This window comes from Canis lupus, chromosome 16 (genome assembly GCF_048164855.1).
Source record: "Canis lupus baileyi chromosome 16, mCanLup2.hap1, whole genome shotgun sequence".
Taxonomy (NCBI): Eukaryota; Metazoa; Chordata; class Mammalia; order Carnivora; family Canidae; genus Canis; species Canis lupus.
In genome coordinates, this window is record NC_132853.1 from 11758095 (window position 1) to 11777688 (window position 19594).

General features: G+C 62.4%; 1 protein-coding gene and 1 long non-coding RNA gene across 6 annotated transcripts; one reads left to right on the forward strand and one right to left on the reverse strand.

Annotated features, from left to right (window-relative positions):
* The first annotated feature begins 11831 nt into the window (after positions 1–11831).
* LOC140605976 (uncharacterized) lies at positions 11832–16668 on the forward strand. Its single transcript, XR_012008468.1, has 2 exons — positions 11832–11926; positions 15282–16668. It is a non-coding gene; the product is annotated as an uncharacterized lncRNA (long non-coding RNA).
* Positions 15680–19275, reverse strand: TMEM250 (transmembrane protein 250). 5 transcript variants are annotated; one of them, XM_072778659.1, is made up of 2 exons: positions 19150–19275; positions 15680–18024 (listed from the first exon to the last, which is right to left on the reverse strand). In XM_072778659.1, exon 2 carries the CDS (start codon positions 17972–17974, stop codon positions 17486–17488), a length of 489 nt encoding a protein of 162 aa, XP_072634760.1. In that variant the 5' UTR covers positions 17975–18024; positions 19150–19275; the 3' UTR covers positions 15680–17485. The 5 variants fall into 5 exon arrangements, with proteins under 5 accessions (XP_072634760.1, XP_072634762.1, XP_072634758.1 ...); XM_072778661.1 differs by having other exon boundaries at positions 19146–19275; XM_072778657.1 differs by lacking the exon at positions 19150–19275 and adding an exon at positions 18771–19110.
* Between the last annotated feature and the right edge of the window lie 319 nt (positions 19276–19594).

Consider the following 19594-nt stretch of genomic DNA (forward strand, 5'->3'; position numbering starts at 1 on the left):
AACCTGATGTCTGGGGTCAGGACGGCCGCAGTGGTCCCCCTGCCAGAGGCAGCCTGGCACCCTCCCTCCCGCAAGGGTCCTCCTGGGAAAATGGTACCAGAACAGTGATCTTGAGCATGGGGTCACCAGGAGGAGGGGGTTCATGGGAAAAAACAAGATGCCCACTCACCCTCCCAGACAATGTTATGGACCACGTGGGGGCCAGAGGCTAGGACTAAAGACCTGCAAGACCTAGCCAAGGTCATCCCTAGGACAATGGTCAGAAGCTGGTCCAAGCACTCCCATCCCCAACCTCAGGCCAGGTCCTTCACCTTGATCTCAGAGTGACCTCTACCCCTCCTCGAGGTCAGCACAGAAAACATCCTCCCACACCTCACTCCTGTCTTGCCCTCTGGGAGGATGGATATGAGCTCAAGGCTGTCTGAACACACCCCTAGGTCCCCACTCAGACCCTAAACTGGGTCCCAGTTCCCTCATCCCCAGACCAGTTCAGCCTATGGCCACTTCCAAGCTCATGGGGCGGTCTGCCATGTCCAGGGGGCCTCTACCCACTGGAGACAGTTGTGTGGTCTGCCGTGTGGTCACATGGTTCAGGAGGAGCAAGGTGAGGGAGCCTAAGGTAAACGTCTGCACCTTGATGCTGCCTTCTCAGCACAGGTACTGGCAGGAGGCTCTGGGCCAGTTGACGGCCGAGGGCTGGGTGCCCCCATGTCAGCCCAGCAGCTTCAGGATTCCCGCTGGCTCCATCTCAGCAGTGCAACCTCCCCTCCCCTCTGGAATCAGGGCTTCTGCAGATGAGGGGGGCGAGCAGGGACAGACCTGGCTCCGGGCACTTCCAGCCCAGGGCAAGGCCACCAGAAGCCATCCACCAGGCCCCGAAGTCCCTCCTGGCTGCACTGGTGTCACTGCGGCAACTGGTTCGCTGATTATTCCCCTCAGTTTTCTAAATATCAAAGAAAGTCTTTCTCCTTTAATGGAGGACATTTGGAAAACATCGAGAAGTTTTTAAAAGCCGCAGATAACCAGAAACTTTGTTCCCACGAGGGGAACTAACAGGATCTGGTTTGGTTTCTGTGCGTCTGGCTGCCAGTATGCTGCACCTGCATGTTTTAAATGCTAACACCGCCGCCCACTAAGCTCTGACTTCCAGGCCCAGGCCGGCCGCAAGTCAAAGTCCCGGGCAGCTCTGACAATCCTCCGAGGTTAGCCCCCGCCCTCCTATCTCCCTAACGAGAATAATGCCGCTTAGGAAGAGAGTGCAGCCAGCCTGGGGCTGACTCAGCCAGGGTTCCCAGCAGGCAGGGCAGATGGGACTTGAACCCACCCCGGGTATGGGCCTGGGCACCTCCTGCGTCCATCCGACCATTGCAACCCATTGCGAGTTAGACGTTGTGCGCGTACGTTGTGCGCGTCAGCCTGCTGCTGCCTGATTAGGCCGGCAGGGTGGCCACAGCCCCCTCTTGCAGAATCTGATTAGCGCTGCAGTGCCCCCGAGATGCCCGTGAGGGTTTCCTCAGCTCAGGAAGGCCCGATCTCACATCTGGCCCTGTAGCTAGTCCAGAGGGCGTCAGGCTGGGGAGAAGAGGGAAGTCACAAGAGAGGAATCTGCAAACTGATGAACCACTGAGGTGGGGGCTCAGGAGGGGGACCCAATGTACTGGGGAGCAAGGCAGACAACCCATGCCTGGCCACCCGTGTGTCCTCCCTGGGATGCCACAAACCTTTGGTCCTGTAGGTCACCCAGTGCTCTGGGGAAACCTGGCCATCCAGCAAGAAGGAGTCTGGAGGAGCACCTTTCTCCTCCCAGGGCTCCCCTGGCCACACACCCGTTCCTCCGCTCCCCCCCCCCCACTTTCTCCATGGTTCTTTCCTGGGCTTCCTCTGCGAGGTGTTTCTGGGTGCACAGACCTCAGACTGGAAGCGGCAGTCAGGTCTGCGTGCTTGACTGCCCCAGTCCTGGAGGATCCTGACCTCCTCCAGCCGAGGCTTGTCTGGAAGAAGGATGAAGGCCCATCAGACACACTCACCAGCTGCCTCCTGGACACTCCGCTTGAGTGGGGGATGGCCATCTTGCCGTGCCACGGGCAGGTGGAGCCCCTCACCAGCCCCACACCTGCTCCTCCTGCCTCCTCTGCTTCGGCAAACAGCCTCTCACCCTTTGGGAAGCTCAGGCCCGGCACTTCGTTGTCCTCGCCTCTCTTCCATCCCGGGGCCAGGCCTTCCCCTAGGCCCAAAGCTCCACCCTAAAGCTGACCCTTTCTCACACTCGCTAGCTCCCTGCTACCCTCCCGGTCCCATTCTGTGCTCCTCAAATTAGCGCAGCAGCCGCGAAGCTAGGCTCCCTGTTTCCACTCACCCCGTTGCCCCTGCCCATGTCTTATACCACACAGCCCCACAGAGACGCCTCTGAACATGTCAGATCCTCCTCCGCTCAGATCTCTCAGTGCCCCCCTCTCCCTCCCACACAGAACTTGAGCCCAAGTCTTTGCAACAGCTGAGACCTGGGTCCCCACCCCACACTCACCCTGATTTGGGTCCCTGTTGCAGCTCCAGGACTGGGGACCCTCTGCTCCAGCCACACTGGTTTCTGCATGGGCCTTCCGACTGCTGGCATCCTTCTGCCCTAGGGACTTTGCACCTGCTGCTCCCACTACCCATACCTTCTACTCCCCCTCGCCATGTCTTTGGGACGACTCACTTCCTTTGGGTCTCTGCCCAATCATCCCCGGAGCCTGGGCCTTCCTGACCCTCCCATAAAAAAGAACCAGACGGGCCATTGCCAGCTGGCTATCCCTGCCCCAACCCTGGTGCTAATCCACTCTGACATTCACAGCCCCCCTCCCCCACCCCCATAGGGACTGGCACTCCATTTTGTTTCCCATCCCATCCCTGGCCCAGTGGGATGCCCGATATAGGTCAGATGATCTGGAACTTCTGCAGCGGGTGCTTTGCCCTCCCAGGTAAAGGCCCGGAGCCCTGCTCACCTGCCCGAGTTTCAGTCCAGAGTCTCCAGTCAGCAGGCAGGGGACCCCAGGGTCAGACCCTTGGCCGGTCTGCGGGCCTGGGAACAGACTCCAGCCCTATTGATGGCTGCCCAGCAAGGCAGCCGTGCCCCAGGAGGGGCACACTGGGTACTAGCAGCCTGTGCAGGAGGGCAGTGGGCCCTCCTTGCTCCAGGGAAGCCTTTGGTTCCACGGGCCTTTGAACTCTCTGGAGGAAGCCTCTTTTATCATCCAAGGAGGTGTTCACGCGGCCAAAGTCAACTTCTGATGGCAGGCCCCTAACCCTCCTAACCCTCCCCCAGACACTGCCCCAGATGGGCTCTTCCTTAGCCCTGACCGGCTGCTGCAGAGGCTTTTCCTGCAAGCAGCACCCACGTTCCCAGCAAAGGCTGAGTCAGGAAAGACCCCAACCCATGACCAGCCAGGGACCAGGTGGCTGCCAGGCCAGGGAGGCTCCACTTCCACCTCCTCCCCCTGGGAAGCTCCGGGAGAGGCCTGGCTGCCCTGTCTGCGGCCACACGCCAGCAGCCCACAAAGGACCCCTTTGTTAGGATTCAGCTCTGTGCCAGCCAGGCGGCGAGGGGGGTTGCCAAACACCGGCCCATCCCCTCACAGCTAGGGTTTGAGCGGGGGGCCCCCCCAGTCTCACCCCGGACCGTTTGTGGATCTAAGCAGGGGCCAGAGCCAGTTACGTTGCAGCCCCCAGGCTTGTAGTACACATCCAGCCCCCATTTTTAGCAGTTGGGTTTTTGCCCACCCCATCCCTGGTTTCGGATTCAAACCGAGGCCACCACTTAAAATACCCAACAGTCCAACCAGATCCTGTGGCCTACCCCTTCCAGGACGTGTGCCCCGACCCCTGACCCCAGGGTGGCCCTGCTGAGCCCTTAGGGGAGCTGGGTTCTACAGGGGGACAGAGCCAGCGCTGCCCACACTTCATGGCCACCCCGGGCAACAGTGGTGCAGGGCTCACATCTCACCAGGTGGAAAAATGGATCTGACGGTCACAAAAGGGTGACGTGAAGTGAACGTTTATTAAGTGAAGATGAGGCAGAGAGCAAAAGAGAGGAGCTCTCTAGGGTGAGCGCTCACAGTCGGTGGCCACCAAGGGCTTTTAGGGTCGGCCTCTTACAGAAAACTGCCCAGGGACCTTGGTAAACCTCTTGTCTCTAACAGGTAAGAGGTGGTGTTCTCGTAAATGTTGTGAGAATATTCTGTCCATCTTTAGAACCAACATGGTGCTCTCCTAAATACGAGGGCAAATGAGGTGTCCCCTCTCTCAGTTTATATCCCATCTGTGGGATGCCTGGTGGCTCAGTGGTTGAGTGCCTGCCTTTAGCCCAGGATGTGATCCTGGAGTTCCCAGGTCAAGTCCCTCCCTGCAGGGAGCCTGCTTCTCCCTCTGCCTGTGTCTCTGCCTCTGTGTGTGTGTGTCTCTCATGAATAAATAAATGAAATCTTTTTTAAAAATCCCATCTGTGATCTTTCTCCACATCTAGGGTTTCTGTGAGCCTCGCCAGGTACTAGGACCCCAAGCAGGGACCCCCAGGGGCCATCTGCCTCAAGCCCAGGACACCCTCCAGCCACAGCCCAGGTCCGGACGCCGGGCTGGGATCTGGGTGGCAGTGGCCAGCCTTGCACACCGCCCACTCCCCTCCCCAGGAAACCACCTCACTTCTGTTCCTGGCCCGGCTCCTGGAGGTGGGGGGTTGGGTGGGGAGCCAGGGCCTGGCTGCTGGGCAGCACTGTGTGCGTTCCTGCGGGAGAGAAAGGACATGGAAGGCGCTAGCAGGTTGGGAGTCTCTAGGCCCTGGACATGGGGGCTGCTCCCACCAAGGGGCGCGGCCCAGCTTCCCTGGGGACAGACCACCCTGGCCTGTCAGGTTCCCTCCCAGTCCTCTGCCAGTCCTATTCTTTCTGTGGTTCTTCTGGAGAATCGGTGGCAGCCCTGAGGGGACAGCAGCCCTCCGGCCCTGGGGATTCCTCCACTGACCTCTGAGGACACTTACATAGGCCTTAGACACAAAGGCACCACGGTCACTGGCAGGTCTCAGAAGCCCAGCGTGGGGTGCAGGCCCCAGTGACTCCCAGCCCTGCCTGCCAGGCACCCATCGCCCTCCGGGCTCCACATTAGCTGGCCTCTGCCCACTGGAATGGAGACCAAGTGTGTTCTGCAGTGAATCCAGCACCAGCCCCCTGGGGTTCCGGCCGCAGCCCCCAGGTGGGGCCAGTCCTTGCTGTCTGTGGATGGTGAAGACCCCGTATGAGAGGAGGATTTTAAACTTCCATGTTTCTGATGGAGACTCTGGTCATCCTGCAGACACACAGGCTGGGGACTTGGGAGGTGTCCGAGGATGAGAAGCATGGAGGAAAACGGGGAGGGGCAGCCAAAATGGAAAGAAGGGCCAGTGGGGCCTCCCTCTGTGCTCAGTGACCGAGCAGTTGGCCTCTGCCCACCCCCCGGCCTCTGTCTTCCTCCCACCCACCCACACTCTGCTTGTAGCACACGGGCCACCAGTCTGCTGCACCTACTGCCACAGGGCCCTTGCATTTGCCATCCCCCTGCCTGGGATATCTCCTCTCCCTGCGTTGGCATGTGAACTCTGATTGGTTCATCCTTTAGGCGGCCTGCTCAAGTCCTCTGGAAAGAGGTCTGGACCCCCTCCTCAACTGGCTCTCACAGCATCGAGCACCCCCCACGTGGCCCTGGGTAAGTCTGCACTCCTACACTCCAGCAGATGGTGTAATCTGGCCCCTAGGGTGAGGAGACACACTGGCCAAGAGAGCCTAGGAGGGTGGCAGGTGAGGCCCCTCCCCACGGTTGGGGGGTGAACAGGCCGGCATACCTGCTCCCCCACCCCCGACCCAGAGAGCGGGCTGACCAGGTCCTCCTGGGCACAGCCGTGTGCCAGGCCCAGTGCTCGGTCCTGGGATGTGCTAGAGAGCGCGGGCCAGGGCTGCTCCCCCGGAGTGGGGTGGGGGAGGGGGGGGGGGCGGGTGTTGGGCATCCTCAGAACACCACAGATGAAAAAGTACTGGGCTCCACACGGCCTGGACTGCAGAGCTGGGCTGGGCCCCAAACCAGCCAGAGCAACTGCTCTGGGAAGAGGGGTGTAGTTCTTCCAGAATTAAACAGAATTACCCACGACTCAACCGGTCCCCTTGGGCATAAGGTCCCAAAGTGTTGTTTGTCCCCATGATTGGGGGCCAACACGCCCCACAGGCCCTTTGGGGGAAGATGTGGCCTTCCCTAAGTGGAGCCCTATCCCTGTGTCCCTGCATCCGTAAGGAGTTGCCACCTGGAGGCAGCAGGGGAGGAGGTGTCGGGGGATGGCGTCCAGCATGGACGGGTCTCTCTGGGAGGCGATCACGTTCTGGGGACGGCAGCACAGCAGCGCAAATACAGGGTAGGCATAAATCTGATGTATATTTTCCACAAGAAAAGACCAAATGCTGTGCATGGACACTGAGAAAGGAAGTGGCCCGCCGGGTGACACGTGTGGTTGTGCAGGGACAGGCTCCGTGCAGGGGGCGGGGAGGGTGTCCAGGAAGGGGCTGGTCAGCGGGGGACTATCCCTGGGTTCCGGGGAAGGTCGGGGGGGTGAGGACCCCAGGAAGATGGAGATGCGAGAACTGTGATGCCCCTTCCCTCCGGCAGAAAGATGGGGGAATCAAGGCTCCTGCATGGAGCCCGTGAAAACCTGGGTGCCCTGCATGGAGCCCGTGAAAACCTGGGTGGTCCCACTTGGGTCATACCAGATGCGGCCAGGGGTCAGTGCGCAGGGGTGGGGGGTGTTGGAGGTGGAGAGCCCTCCTGTCACTGGTGGTCATCGTTGCCCCAAATCACTGGTCTGTCTCTGGTCTTCCTTGATTTCTTAGTGTCCAGCCGCGTGGTTGAACTGTTCTGGAGCCACGCCACGACCCACCACCCCTCCTCCTCTGCCCACTCCGAGGCCCCCATCCTGCTGAACCAGAACCTGCACTGCACTGGGGCCCCCCAGGGATGACCTGAGGTGCGCTGCCTGGTGCTGGGAGCCGTGGGGCCTGGCCTCCACCCTGCCTGAGACCTGTAGGCCCTGCAGGCTGCTCGTGGTGGATCCAGAGCGCTCAGGGGTGAATGGGGCACCTGGTGGCTCAGACCCCAGGCCCCAGGCAGGAACCAGGGTCTGGGGGCTGCATGTACAGGCTGCAGCTGTTGCCGGGCAGCCAAGAGCAGCTGGGCCCCACAGATTGAAATCTGGGTCCAGTCTTGTGAGGAAAACCAGAGGGACTTTAAGACTAAACCCACCCATTTCCAAAGGACAGCCAGAGGCTGCGGGGTCTACTCAGTGAGCTCAGGTGTGACCACCAGGGGAACCCCCTCACCCCACGAGGCAGGGGCTGGGCCCACCCCCAGATGGCACAGGAGGTCTGGGTACTCTCAGGCCAAACCACACCCGGGTGGTTCCCTTGGGCTGAATGCTACCCATACATCAGGGCCTCCTGAGGGGGTCAGAGGTGACCTCACCATGGGCGGGGCCATCCCTCACCTTGGGGCTCCCCACCAAGCCTTACTGCTCTGAGAGCAAGTGCCCAGGGCCCAGTGGCTGTGCCCCTCGATGGCCTGACCACAGGCATGGCCTGACCCTGAGACAGGGGCCTCTGCAGATGGTGTGGAGCACGGGGCCAGGGGGGTGATCGGGGATTCTGTGGGACCCCCCCCCCCCAGGTGTGGCTCCCCCTCCTCCTTCCCCTCCACTGCCATGTGGCTCACAGGAGACCTGAGTCTTCTGCTCTGTGTCCAGGTCCGGCAAAGGATCTTGCTCAGAGGGGCAGCACAGAGGAAGGCTCAGGGCTCTACTGTTCCAAGCCTGACCCAAGGGACACTCCTCATGTGGACTCCAGGGCTCGAAAACGGAGGAGGGGGAGCCGCGGCCCACAGCCCACAGCCAGGCATAGATAAGGGTGGCCCTGAGCTGGCCAAGCTCCTCAGGTCACTCTGTGTGGCGTCCAGGGGAGGGTCCTCCTGTTTACAACCTCACGTCCAAGGAGGAGTCGAAAGGGCTGAACACTGCCCCACCTCCCTGGCCTATGTGGTTGTGGGGTCACATCTCCCAGAACTGCCCTGTGACCCCTTGGAGTCCCCTCAGGTGGCCACAGTCTGGGCTCCCCCAGGGAAGGAAGCCAAGAGTGGCAGATGGAAGTCCAGCCCCTGCTCCCTGAGGACCCAACTGCCTGCTCTGGGCAGTGCCTGGGGCTGCAGGGGTGACAATCTAGCCATGCCCTGTGGGTACCACGGCCAGGTCCCTGCTGGCCATGGCCTTGATCAGCTGTTTTTTGTCCTGGAAAATTCTGGGTGAGGACCTGGTGGCTCAGATCCCGGCTACCGGAGTGAGGCGGTTAGCCTGGGGGAAGGGCTGGAGGGGGCTTTTGGGTTGCCAGGCATGGCCTTTGCTCAGGCCTGGGCTCTGTGTTGACGGACAAGTCCCTGTGGCAGCAGGAGTGCCAGCCCCAGCGGGAGCTCCCACCCCAGAGCCCTGTCTGCCAGGTTCCAGCCCAGGGAACTGGGTACTTAACACCATTGGGACGCCAGACTTCAGGGAATGCAAAACATTCTAGAGTACTTTGTGGAGGGGCCAGTACCTCTGTGAACATGGTGGGATGGGGCATCGGCAGGGGCATTGGCTTCAGTGCTAGGGTCCAGAGGTCAGCACCGAGTGGGCCTGCTTGGAGGCCAGAGCCCTGTCGCCGGGACAGCCCAGCACCATACAACGGCATCCCTGACCTGGGCCACCAGGAGCCCAGGAACACATCTCGGCAAGCACAGCCAACAGGGTGGTGCCCGGCCTGCCCTCAGAAGGACATGCCAGGGAGGCCGAGAGAGCGTGTGCCCGACTCACAGAAAGAGCAAGGGTGCTCGAGGATGCACATCCCTGCTGTGATGGGTGTGCGCAGCCTTGGCTCCCTGGCAGACAGGGAGGGATCCTCTAGGGCGCTGTGCTGGAGGCCTGAACAGACCATGGGGTGTGATGCTCTTTGTCACACAACCTGCCTCTCCTTTGAACCCCAAGCACAGCTGGTTCATTGTTAGGATGCTAATTCCTGCCGATTGGAACATGTCTGCAATCGAGGCACCAGCAGGTGTCAGAGAACAGAGGTGGGGGGCCAGGCAGTGGCCGGGTCCGCCTGCAGCTGCACCCACCCTGGCAGGGATGGGGGCCTCAGTTAGCATCCACACATGGACCCGCTCCAGGCCGGAAGGGGCGCCCGCGGCTCACTGACCGACCCTGAGCCCAGTGGGTCCACTGAGGGTGGGTCCTCCTTTGGCGGCTGGAGATTAAGACTCACTCCTGTGGCCCCCAGACTCCAGGAAGCCTCTGCTTCCTGCTGGACCACCTTCCACAGCGGGAACGCCAGCCAGAACGCCACAGAGTTGACCTGCCAGGCGACCTGGCCACCTGTGCAGGACGAGGGTGCGGCTTTGCCCGGCATGGCCTGGGGCACCGCTGGACAGCAGAGTGTGGAGCTGGGACGGGGGGGGGTGGGGGCAGGGGGAGGGCAACTGTCAGCGGGGGGCGGCCTGTGGGACAGACCCCCCGGCCAGAGCCTGGCTGCCCGTGACCCTGTGCCTGAGGGGTCTGCTGAGCCCCGGGCCATGTGAGGCCACACCCCGGGGCCCAGGGACATCTGTGAGTCCTCAGAGACCAGCTTGGGTCCCTCACACAGAAGGAAACTGGGTGAATATTTTGGTTTCTCGTCAGCGGCTGCGGAACCCGTGGCTCTCTGTGCGCGTGAATTAGGGCAGCACCGCTTTGGCTTCCATGTGCCTCCCCTCAGTTTAAATTGGATGCTCCAATCTTCTTCCTCTTTTGTCCTAAATTTCTCCCTGACATTTTGTGCAGCTGTTAAGCAGCTGCTGCTTCCTGCTTCTGAGAAGGCCAAGGGATGGGTGGCTGTGGTGACTCACCTCCCCTGAGGGACGTCAGGCCCTGGCCAGTCACACCAGGGTGGGCACAGCAACTGGGGGGCAGTGCATGGCCCCACGAGACACAGGTGAGAGCCAGGCACATGCTGGCCAGGGAGGCGAAGTCCACCTTCCCAGGAGGAGTCAGCACATGGCAGGCGCCCATCCCCGTGGACACCTCTGGAGGGAGACAAACGTCCTCCTGTGAGACTGAGCCTGGAGGGCACAGAATGACCCTGGACATAGTCTTTCAGGAAGTGAGTGTCCAGGGCCTACCCTGCGTCGGGCCCCAGGGGACACGGTGTCATCAGAACGTGTGTCCTCGGGGCACCTGGGGCACAGACAGGAGGCCGACTCTTGGTTTCAGTTCAGCTCATGATCTCAGGGTTGTGGGATGGAGCCTCACGGCGGCTCCGCGCTCTGTGCAGTCTGCTGGAGAGTCTCTCTTCCTCTGCCCCCCACTCTGCACGTGCATTCTCTCTCTCTCTCAAATAATAAATCTTAAAAAGAATGTGTGACAGCCACCCCAAAGTCCCGTGTCGGAACCTAACCCCGCCAGAGGTGGAGGTGAAGGTGTCAGGAAGTGGGAGGTGGTGGAGTAGAGCTGAGGAGTGGGACCCCAGAAGCTGTGGCATCCCTCCCGTCCTGTGAGGACATAGCGAGGTCACATCTGAGAACTGGGGAATGGCCTTACCAGACCCCCAGCCTCTGGATCCCCGGTTGTGAGCCTCAGGGACGGCCTGAGACACGATGGCCCCTTTGCTCCTTCATTCTCTCCACAGCCGTGGAGTGCACCAGCCCCAGGAGAAGGTCTGCCCACCCAGCCTGAGTTCAAGACCAGGGACAGGTCTAGGCCACACAGGGCAGAGAGGCTCTCCCTCCCCCAGGCAGGGCCCAGGGCCTGGGCCCCTGGCTTCCAGTACCTTCCAGGCATGGACAGGGCCACCCAGAACTCCGCCCGCGGGCTGTCGGGGCAGGAGCCGCCACCCTCCTCTCTGCTGCCCCTGCCTGAGGGACTGCTAACCCTGGGCTGTCTTCCTCTCCTGGGCAGAGCTGTATGCAGCAACTCTGACCACTCCGGACTGTGAGCCTGGATACTCTTGCCTTCCTCTCCTGCATCTCACAGGAAAAGCTGGTCGTGGAGGGGAGCAAATAGCCGCACATGCAGCGTCTAAGAAACGAGGCCGTTCGTGGGAATCAGCTCACGGACTGCATGACCCAAACGTGAGGAAGGCAAGCGGAGCACACGTGCCCTCTGGCTTCCTCCAGCAGGGTGTTTCTGGGAATTGTGGCCACTGGGGGGTCCCCAGTCACCCAGGGGCCCCAGGCCCTCTGTTCTCCCTGAGAGCACCGAGGGGGAGACCCAGGGGCTGGGCGCAGGGGGCAGGGCCAGCCCACCCTGCCCCGCTCACTCTCTGGGTGAATGGGGGCGGGACCCAGAACCGTGGATGGTGGAAAACACACACACACACATGTGAGCACACACGCAGACTAGAGGCGGGCGGGCTGGCGGGTCGAGGGGGCTGCAGCTGCTCTGGGAAGCAAGCGCCACTCGATGCACAGGTGGTGCATAGCGCGGGCTGAATCAGCTCCAGGCTGTGGCATCAGGAGGCTCCTCGCACCCAGGAAGCCCGGGAAAGCAGGCTCGGGTTATCAAAGCACAAGTTGGAAAACATAAATAATGTTACCATTTTGTCAGGATGTTGTTGTAAATGACGAATTCACAATTACGACTCAGATTTATATCCTAGGAGGGCTGCCCCTAGCCTGTGTGGGCAGGCAGGGCAGGGGGCGTAGACCCCCCCCCCACTCTGAAGAGTGGGCTGTGGCCCCTCCCTGGGGGAGGAGGGGAGGGGGAGGGCCTGGGGGCCAGGGGAGAGGGGTGGGGAGGCAGAGCAGTGGTGCAGCTGGGCTGCTGCAAAGACCAGGAGACTCACCATCTCTGCTCACCTGGGTCGGCCTGTGGGGCACAGGAGTCAGGGTAAGCCCTGGGCTGCATGGAGGGGCGGCTCCCTGGGAGGACTCCTGCCCATGTCTCCCTGTCCAGGCCCCAGCGGGGGCGGCAGGGTCACCACTCCCTGCCCATCTACAACCTGTTCTGGGTCCCCCTGGAAGGAAAGGGCCCCCTGTGCTCTAGGTGACCTGGAGCTGACCCCCACAACCCCCATGGTGGGCACAGCACCCCCATGCAAGGGAACACGCCTCCCAGGAGGCCACCTGACTGCTCCTCTCCCAGTGATGTCACCATCAGGCTGGACGGATTGATTTCTGCATGAATATTCATGCAGCATTGCAGCCAGGACGAGGCATTAATATTCTCAGGAAGCAGAATGCACACGGGTCCTCAGGCCCAGGGCTGGCTGAATGGCGGTCAATATGCAGCTGCTGGGAAGTGGCTGTGTGCTTTCCAGGCACTCGCAGGCCTGTGGGGCTCCTGTCTGAGGACATCCTCCTGGGGCCCGCTCCCTCTAGAGGGCTGCCCACTGTCGGGTGGGGTGAACCATTGCCTCGTCGAGGCCTAGTCGCCCTCTGCCCTCTTGCTCTGGCCTCTGTCCTGCCTTCCCAGACTCCTCCTCGGGCTCCCCGCCCTTCCTGGGTGAACGATGAAGGTCCCATCTCCCATTCACACCCCTGTACAGGACCTACTTCACCAGGGCAGCACGTGCCTGGCCCAGGCCTGCCCTCAGTGTCACCCTGGGCTCCCCACCACAGTTAGAAGCCCACCAAACCCATGCCAGGCCTCAGGGGGTCCTGGCGCGTGCCCTGCCCAGCTCTGGCCCAGGGCTCAGGGTCGGCGCCCAGCCCCAGGTCAGGGTGGCAGGCAACCCCGGCTGAACTGGCCCGAGGTGGAGGTGTGCCCAACCTGGACTTCCTCCCTGGGCCCGGGTAGCTCTGCACAGCACACACCCTCCTGCAAGCCCTCCCCCGGCACCAGGCACAGAGTCGGCCACACAGAGAGAGCCACAGCAACCCTGCCAGAGGCCCCGTGTGACACAGCTGCCAGCAAGCCTGGGCATGCTGCCCGTGGGGGCGGGGGAGGGGCGCAGCCTGAGAGCTGATTCAGCGGCTCCCTCCGTCCTCCCTGTCCCCTCTGGGCAAGGATGCTGGTGAGGCGGGGCGCTCCCTCTTCTGGGAGCTGTCAGGGCTGCCCGCCAGCCTGCTGGGATTTCTGGAAAGTGGCTCCTGCATGCAGCTGGGTACAGAGCAGCAGGCGGGCCTCGAGGGGTTGGCCCACAGGAGCCCTTTCCAAATAGCGCGGGCGCGTGTGCGGGTACGGGCACGGGAGAGGGAGAAAGAAGCAGCACTGGCCCTCCGCGGAGGGAAAGAAGCTCTCGCCCTTCCCAGAAAGTGCTGAATCAGCACCGAGCGCCCTGCCTCCACCAGCTCCCAGCTCCCTTGTCCAATCACAAGCAGGGAGCGACAGGGACCTCTCAAGGTCAGGGCCCATCCATATCTTCAATGTCTGTGCAGCCAGCCCCAGCGGCCCACCCGTACTCCACAGCAGCGCGGATGTTATACTCTGGTCCAGAGCTGGGCAGTGCCTGCCCCAGCCACAGTCCCAGGTGGGGCTGTGTCCCTCTGTCCCTCCCCCACAGCCCGATGGGCCTCCCGTCAAGGTGTGATACCCCCCGCCCCTCCCCCAGGGCCAGAGGGGGCATCTTCGGAAATGCAGATGGATAGTACCCAGACTTTCACATGGTTGGTTTCTGCAAGTTCCCAAACACCATCCCTCCCGGCCACGGCTCCCGATGAGGCCTTTCCTCCCACGTCCCCAGTGTCCCCAGCACCCAGCACCGGGCTCTCCCCTGCAGGGACTCAGCACTCTGCTTCATGCAAGGGATGCGCTTCTCCCCTTCCTCCTCCCTCTGCTCTCTCCCTCCCTGCCCAGCTTCATCCTGACCCTGAACTCCCAACCCTGCCTGACCCACCTCCTTTCTGCCAGCCCAGGAGACCTCCTGGTGCCTCCTCACATCCCACCCCCCTAGCTGCCGGCAGGCCAGGCTCCCAAATCAAGGGCCCACCTGCCACCACTGCTGCTCTGGGGCAGGCACTCCCACCTGCAGAAACTTCCAGGTCTTTTCCTCCCTCTCCTCTTCCCCTCCTGCTCCCCTTGGGCCATCTCCACCCACCTCCAGTCCTGCGCTCCCAGCCATCTTGTCCTGGGCTGGCTCCCTGGGGCCTGACCCATTGGCTGTCCCAGGTCACTTCCTCCCTTGCCCCAGCCTCAAGGGCAGCCTGGGTGACCTGGGGGTGAGGAGGCAGCAGGATACACAGGCCGGGCGGCTTTGTAAGGATGAATCCAGCCCCAGCGCCTGGCACCTGCTAGCATCGCCGTGGGGTTCTGTCCTGGCTGGGCCCCCGGTCCCCGCCTCCCCCAGCCCACAGAAGCCTCCAGACCTGCAGCTCACTTGTTTCTCCTGAACACGCGGAGCCTGTCACAAGCACACACTCTGCTCCAAATAAGACATTTCAGTAGAATACCTGCTGCCCCAGAGGCTGCCCTCGCAGGTCACCCTGCCCACCCTCCCAGCCAGCCCCCTGCCCATGGGTGATGCCCTGGGGCTGAGACTCCTCTTCGGGTGTGGCCCTCACTGAAACCACAGGTCACCCTGCTCTCCCACTGCCTGGCCCAGGGCGCATTGTATTGTCAGGTCGCCACATCGTCCTTGAAGACGGGGACTAGCGGACGGGGGCAGGGGTTAGGGGCCTGGGGTCACCTCAGGGGCAGGGGGGCGGGGCCTGGGGTCACCTCAGCCCCGGGGCAGGAGTCACCGGAGGGCTCACGCTCACCAAGCACCATCAGGACCTCACCAGTCCGACTTCTGCCCCCCTGGGTGGTACCCGGAGCCACCCCAGCCCAGGGGCACTCAGGGCCCCCGCCAGCACAGGCAGCCCTCCCGGCACATGGGCGTCCAGAGCCTCGGAACAAGAAGCCTCGGGGGAGGCGGTCGTCCTCGAGGCTCTGGCTCCTGGTGGCCCCGGCCTGTGAGGACCACCCCGCACGGCCGGCTGGAGGGAGGTGTGGTGACATCTGCTCGCACGCCCACCCCAGCCTCTGCGGCTTCCGGGGATTTTACCAGCTCTGCCATCAAGAGCTAAACCCCAAAGTGACTTGGGCTGTTTTCTTCTGAGAAAACACCCAGTTCTACACAATTCTGGAAACAGCAGAGAGGCTGCCTTTCCGTGGCACTTTCTGGCCGGCGGGGGGCAGCTTGGAGGGACATCGCACTTGTAGGGGAGCTGGGAGAGGCGGAGAACGGGGGCATCCCCGCACAGAAGCCTAGACCTCCACAGTGAAGACACTTAAGTGCTAATGTGTCTCTCATCTCTCCCAGCATTTCACGTCAAGCAAGGACCACAGCTTTGGTTTTCAGCCAGTGTCTTCCTCACGCACACGAATCTTCCCCTGAAATGGAGCTCACCCTGGACACTCGGTTCTGTGACCTCTTTCCCGGCCTGTGAGGACCCTACACACTCGTCTGCTGGTGCAAGTCAGCGTTCGTGGGCCTTGCCAGGACCTGCTGCCAGCATGGCCGTCCTGCCCCGGCTCCCAGCTTCAAGGTCAGGGCCGGCCCTCAGAGGCCCCCGCATCTGCTCCTTCCATGGTGTCACTGATGCCTGCTTGAAATGTTCCAATGTTACTCGTGACAGATGACAGATTCTGTGGTGTTTTTGGTTTGTTAGACCCTCAAAACAGGAACAACAATTCTGAGCTTCAAGCAGCCACTCCATCAACAGGTTAAAAAAATAAGTTTAATGCAGGTGACTCATTTCATAAAGAATTTAACAGGCACTCGAGACAACGAGCATCTCTGTGTTCAATGTGCCAGCTCCTCCGTGGCCCCAACAACACTGGAGGTGGCCCGGCCAGATCCCTCCCGCTGTCCTGACTGTGCGGACATGTGTCCACCTCAGTGACAGGAGGTGGGGGGCGGGGGGAGGGGAGTCTGAGTTCATTAACACAAAACAAAACTTTTAGGAAATAGCATGATTTAGTGCAAAAGGTTCTCTGTGGCGCTGAAATGTGGGATCCGTGCAGGTCAGCTCCCTGCCTGCCGTCCAGGCAACAGAACAGACTCAACCTGAGAAAGAACTTCGTCCAAGGAGCCTTCCCACTGTCCTCAAGTTGATGATTACTGGGTAGAAGCTGGCTACAAATCTAAGAGCAGAGTTTACAGCCAAGCTTTCTCTGCTTTCTCTACCTGATTTGTGTTTTTCTTCCCTTGGCACCCAACTGTGTGACAGCTCCCCTAGCCACTGGACTGCCTGGCCACGCAGGGTCAAAGGGGCCACTGCCCATACCTGGGAAGTGGCACTGGAACAACTTGGGGTGAAGCAGGTCTGTCACCCCAATACAGGGCTGTGTTCTGTCCCTGGTCTCCACATGTTATCCCAGCACGATTGTCCAGAGCACCTGCTCACCTGCCAAGGAGACCCACAGTGACAACAGAGTCACTAGGCCACTGTCTCCTCTGACAGAGAAGGCCAAGAGCAGGGTCTGGGCAAGACTCTGGCCCTCGATGGTCTACTGGCAGAAACAGCCACAGGGCAGGGACCCAGGGCAGCCCAGTCCCTCGCTCGGGGCTCAGCCCTGGTGCACAAACCTCTAGGAGGTGCTCTTTAAACAGAAGCTCTGCTTGTGTTTCCGTGGTACACACTCAGAGACTGTGCTTCTCAACACCTCTGGCCTCACTTCCAATTCTAGCCATCCAAAGCCCAAAGGGCCCCTACCCGCTGGAAAGGAGTTAAGGTACCTCCTCAGAAATCTACATTCGAAGAGACTATGGCCTCCAACTTGACATCTTGAACAAACCTGCCCAAGAGGAAGACAGATCTGCCCTGGACCCAGCACTCCCCTGGGCTGGCCCCCGATCTAGTAACCTGCCAAGGCAGCCCGTGACTCCCACTAGACCACATCTAAGCAAACCAACATGACCCTGAAGCTTGGCCTGGGACTCAGGCCCCTGAATGCCTCTCGGGGTGGGGGTGGGGAAGATGGAGGGACTGGGCTGTGCCGGGACGTGGGTGGCCCAGGGCAGAGTGAACAGCTTCGTGGCAGTGTGGTACATCAGCTATTTGAGCCTGACACGTCCCTAAGGCTGGGGTGGGGGCCGGGGCTCACGGGAAGGGGGCTCCCACACCACCTGTGATGCCTGTGCTCTGGACAGGAGGCTTGCCCAGAGCAGACTGGGCCAGTGGGCCTCACTCTGGCACAGCCTGGAAAAGTGAGGGCTGGAAGCACAGGCTGGTGGCCAGTGAGGCACTGTACCTAAGCGAACACACAAGGAAGGGTCAGAGCAGAAAACCAGCAACGGAGGGGGCGCCAGCGTCCCCTCCACAGAAGTCTCAGCACCCCGCCAGGACCCATGTGTGGTCCTCCATGTGTGGGAGGTGGACACATCTGCAGACCCCATTCGCAGGACGGGCTGGGAACAACAGAATCCTGACCTACCCCATCAAGAAAAGAACACGGCCACGGGTGCATCCACCACCACGGTCACAATAAATAAACCCCAGAGTCGAGGCCCACTGGTACCCCTCACATGTCCACAAAGACCATGAAGCACCAGCCCAGGCCCCCAACCAGCAGCACGGTCACTCGGATACCATAGATGAGCAGTTCGTTGAGGAGGCGGAAATCCACGCGCCGTCGACCTAGCAGCAGCAGCAGCACCGACAGCTTGAGCTGGAAGCGCAGCAGGACACGCACGCCCAGGTACTGCAGGCAGAAGAGGGTGGCTAGTGCGCCCCACAGCGTGGCCGTGAAAAGGCTGCAGCTAAAGTAGAGCAAGAAGCGGATGAAGCCGTAGAGCCAGCGCGCCCGGATGTAGACATCGAAGTTGTTGTACTTAGTACGGGCCAGGCGAGAGGTGCGCGCCGGCCCACAGGCTGCGTGCAGGCAGGTGGTGTGCGGGCCGTGGAAGGAGCGCACCCGCCGGGGGATGGGCATGACCGGCATTGGGGCCTGGGCGCTGGTGCTAACTTGTGGCAGCGGTGGTGTCCAGGTAGCAGTCAGCATAGGCGTCATGGGCACCTAGGCCTGGAAGCCAGCCGCTGAGCCCTGGGGGATGTGGCGGCCTGCAGGAAAATGACAGAGAGGAGACGGGTAAGCCCCAAGATGAGCGAGCAGGTGCCAGCCCCAGGGCCACAGTGGAACTGCCCCTAGGGGAGAGGATCTGCTCCCACTCACATCCCCAGGGCCTTGCCCTTTCCACGGGCACCTACTGGGGACACTTCCAAGGGACAGAACACACACACAGATGAGTTCACTTCTGCAACCAGGCCAGCCAGGTGCTGCAGCGCAGACAGCGGTATGGGCGGTCACTCGCCAGGAGTCGCCTGGAGCACCTCACCCGCCCATCCCTGCCCTGTAAGACAGGGATGCCCCCAGCTGCGTCCCAGGGGTGCTGGGAGAAGGGGTGACCACCGCGGCGTCATGACAGGCCTACAGACCCAGTGATGGGAAAAGAGGAACAAGGAGGGGCTCTGTGGTCACCGCCATCACGGGCTGCCTAGGGGACTGGCGGGTGGAAAACCTGCAGGTACAGAACGCGGAACGGGGGCAGCCAGGTTGGTGTCAGGTTGGGAGACACCATGGCATGGGCGTCGGCCTGGCGGTGCCCGGGGTCGCGGGGTCGCGGGGTCGCGGGGACATCCAGCCCTCCCCGCAGGCAGGGCCAGAGCGGGGGCTGACATCCGCGGGCGGCTCCGCGCTTCCCTCCTGCGGCCCCGCCGCGTCCCGCCCGCACCCCCGCCTCCGCGCCTGGGCTCCCGGGCCGGGCAGGCGGCGGACCCCGGGGAGCACCGGCCCGCCTGCCGCTCACCAGGTGCCCTCTCCGCGCCGGCGCCGGCGCCGGGGGAGGCCGGCGGTGCGGGCGGCCGGGCCTGCGGGGCCCCCCGGCACGCGGGGCTCCAGGAGCAGGGCAGGCTCATGCTGCCCACCGCGCGGCAGCTGCGCGGCCGGCCGTTCACGCGCCCCCTCCCGACACCGCCCCGAAGGTCCCGGGGCTCGCGCGCCAGGCGGCCGGCAGCGTTTGGCCCAGCGTGGGAGCCGTAGCGCCGTCCCTCTGCGGCCACCGTAGGACCTTCCTCCAGCCCCCTCCGCCCGCGCCGACACCGAAAGTGCCTCCCTTCCCCCCGGCTCAGGGCCGTTTCCGAGCGGCCGGAACTCGATGCTTCCCCAGGGCGTACGTGCTTACGTGCCTGCGTGCGCGCGCGGCCCTTAACGCGGCCGCCCGGCGCCTCGCCCCGCGTACGCCGCAGGCTGTTCGGACTGCCCTGCGCAGGCGCAGATCGACGGCCTGCGCGTGCGGACCACGGGCAGCCCCTCCGCGCACGCGCCGCGGCGCCCAAGGCGGCTGGCAGTGCGCAGGCGCGCCCCCCGTGGGCGGGGCCGTGGAGGGGCGTCCTGGTCCCCGCCCCGCGGGGGGGGCAGGGCAGGCTGACAGCTGCCGCGCGTCCCGGGGTGGTCCTCCCCCGGAGAGTGAGGATTCCGTGCAGGCTTGATACGTGAGCCCCGCGGGCGTCAGCGTGGCGGAGACCCTGGGCCCCGGGCGCTCACTAGTCTACGCGATACCTGTGCCCCGGAGGCTCGAGGCCAGCCGCTCAGGCACCCTTCCGGGCGGCGCTGGAGTCTGCTCTCCTCCAG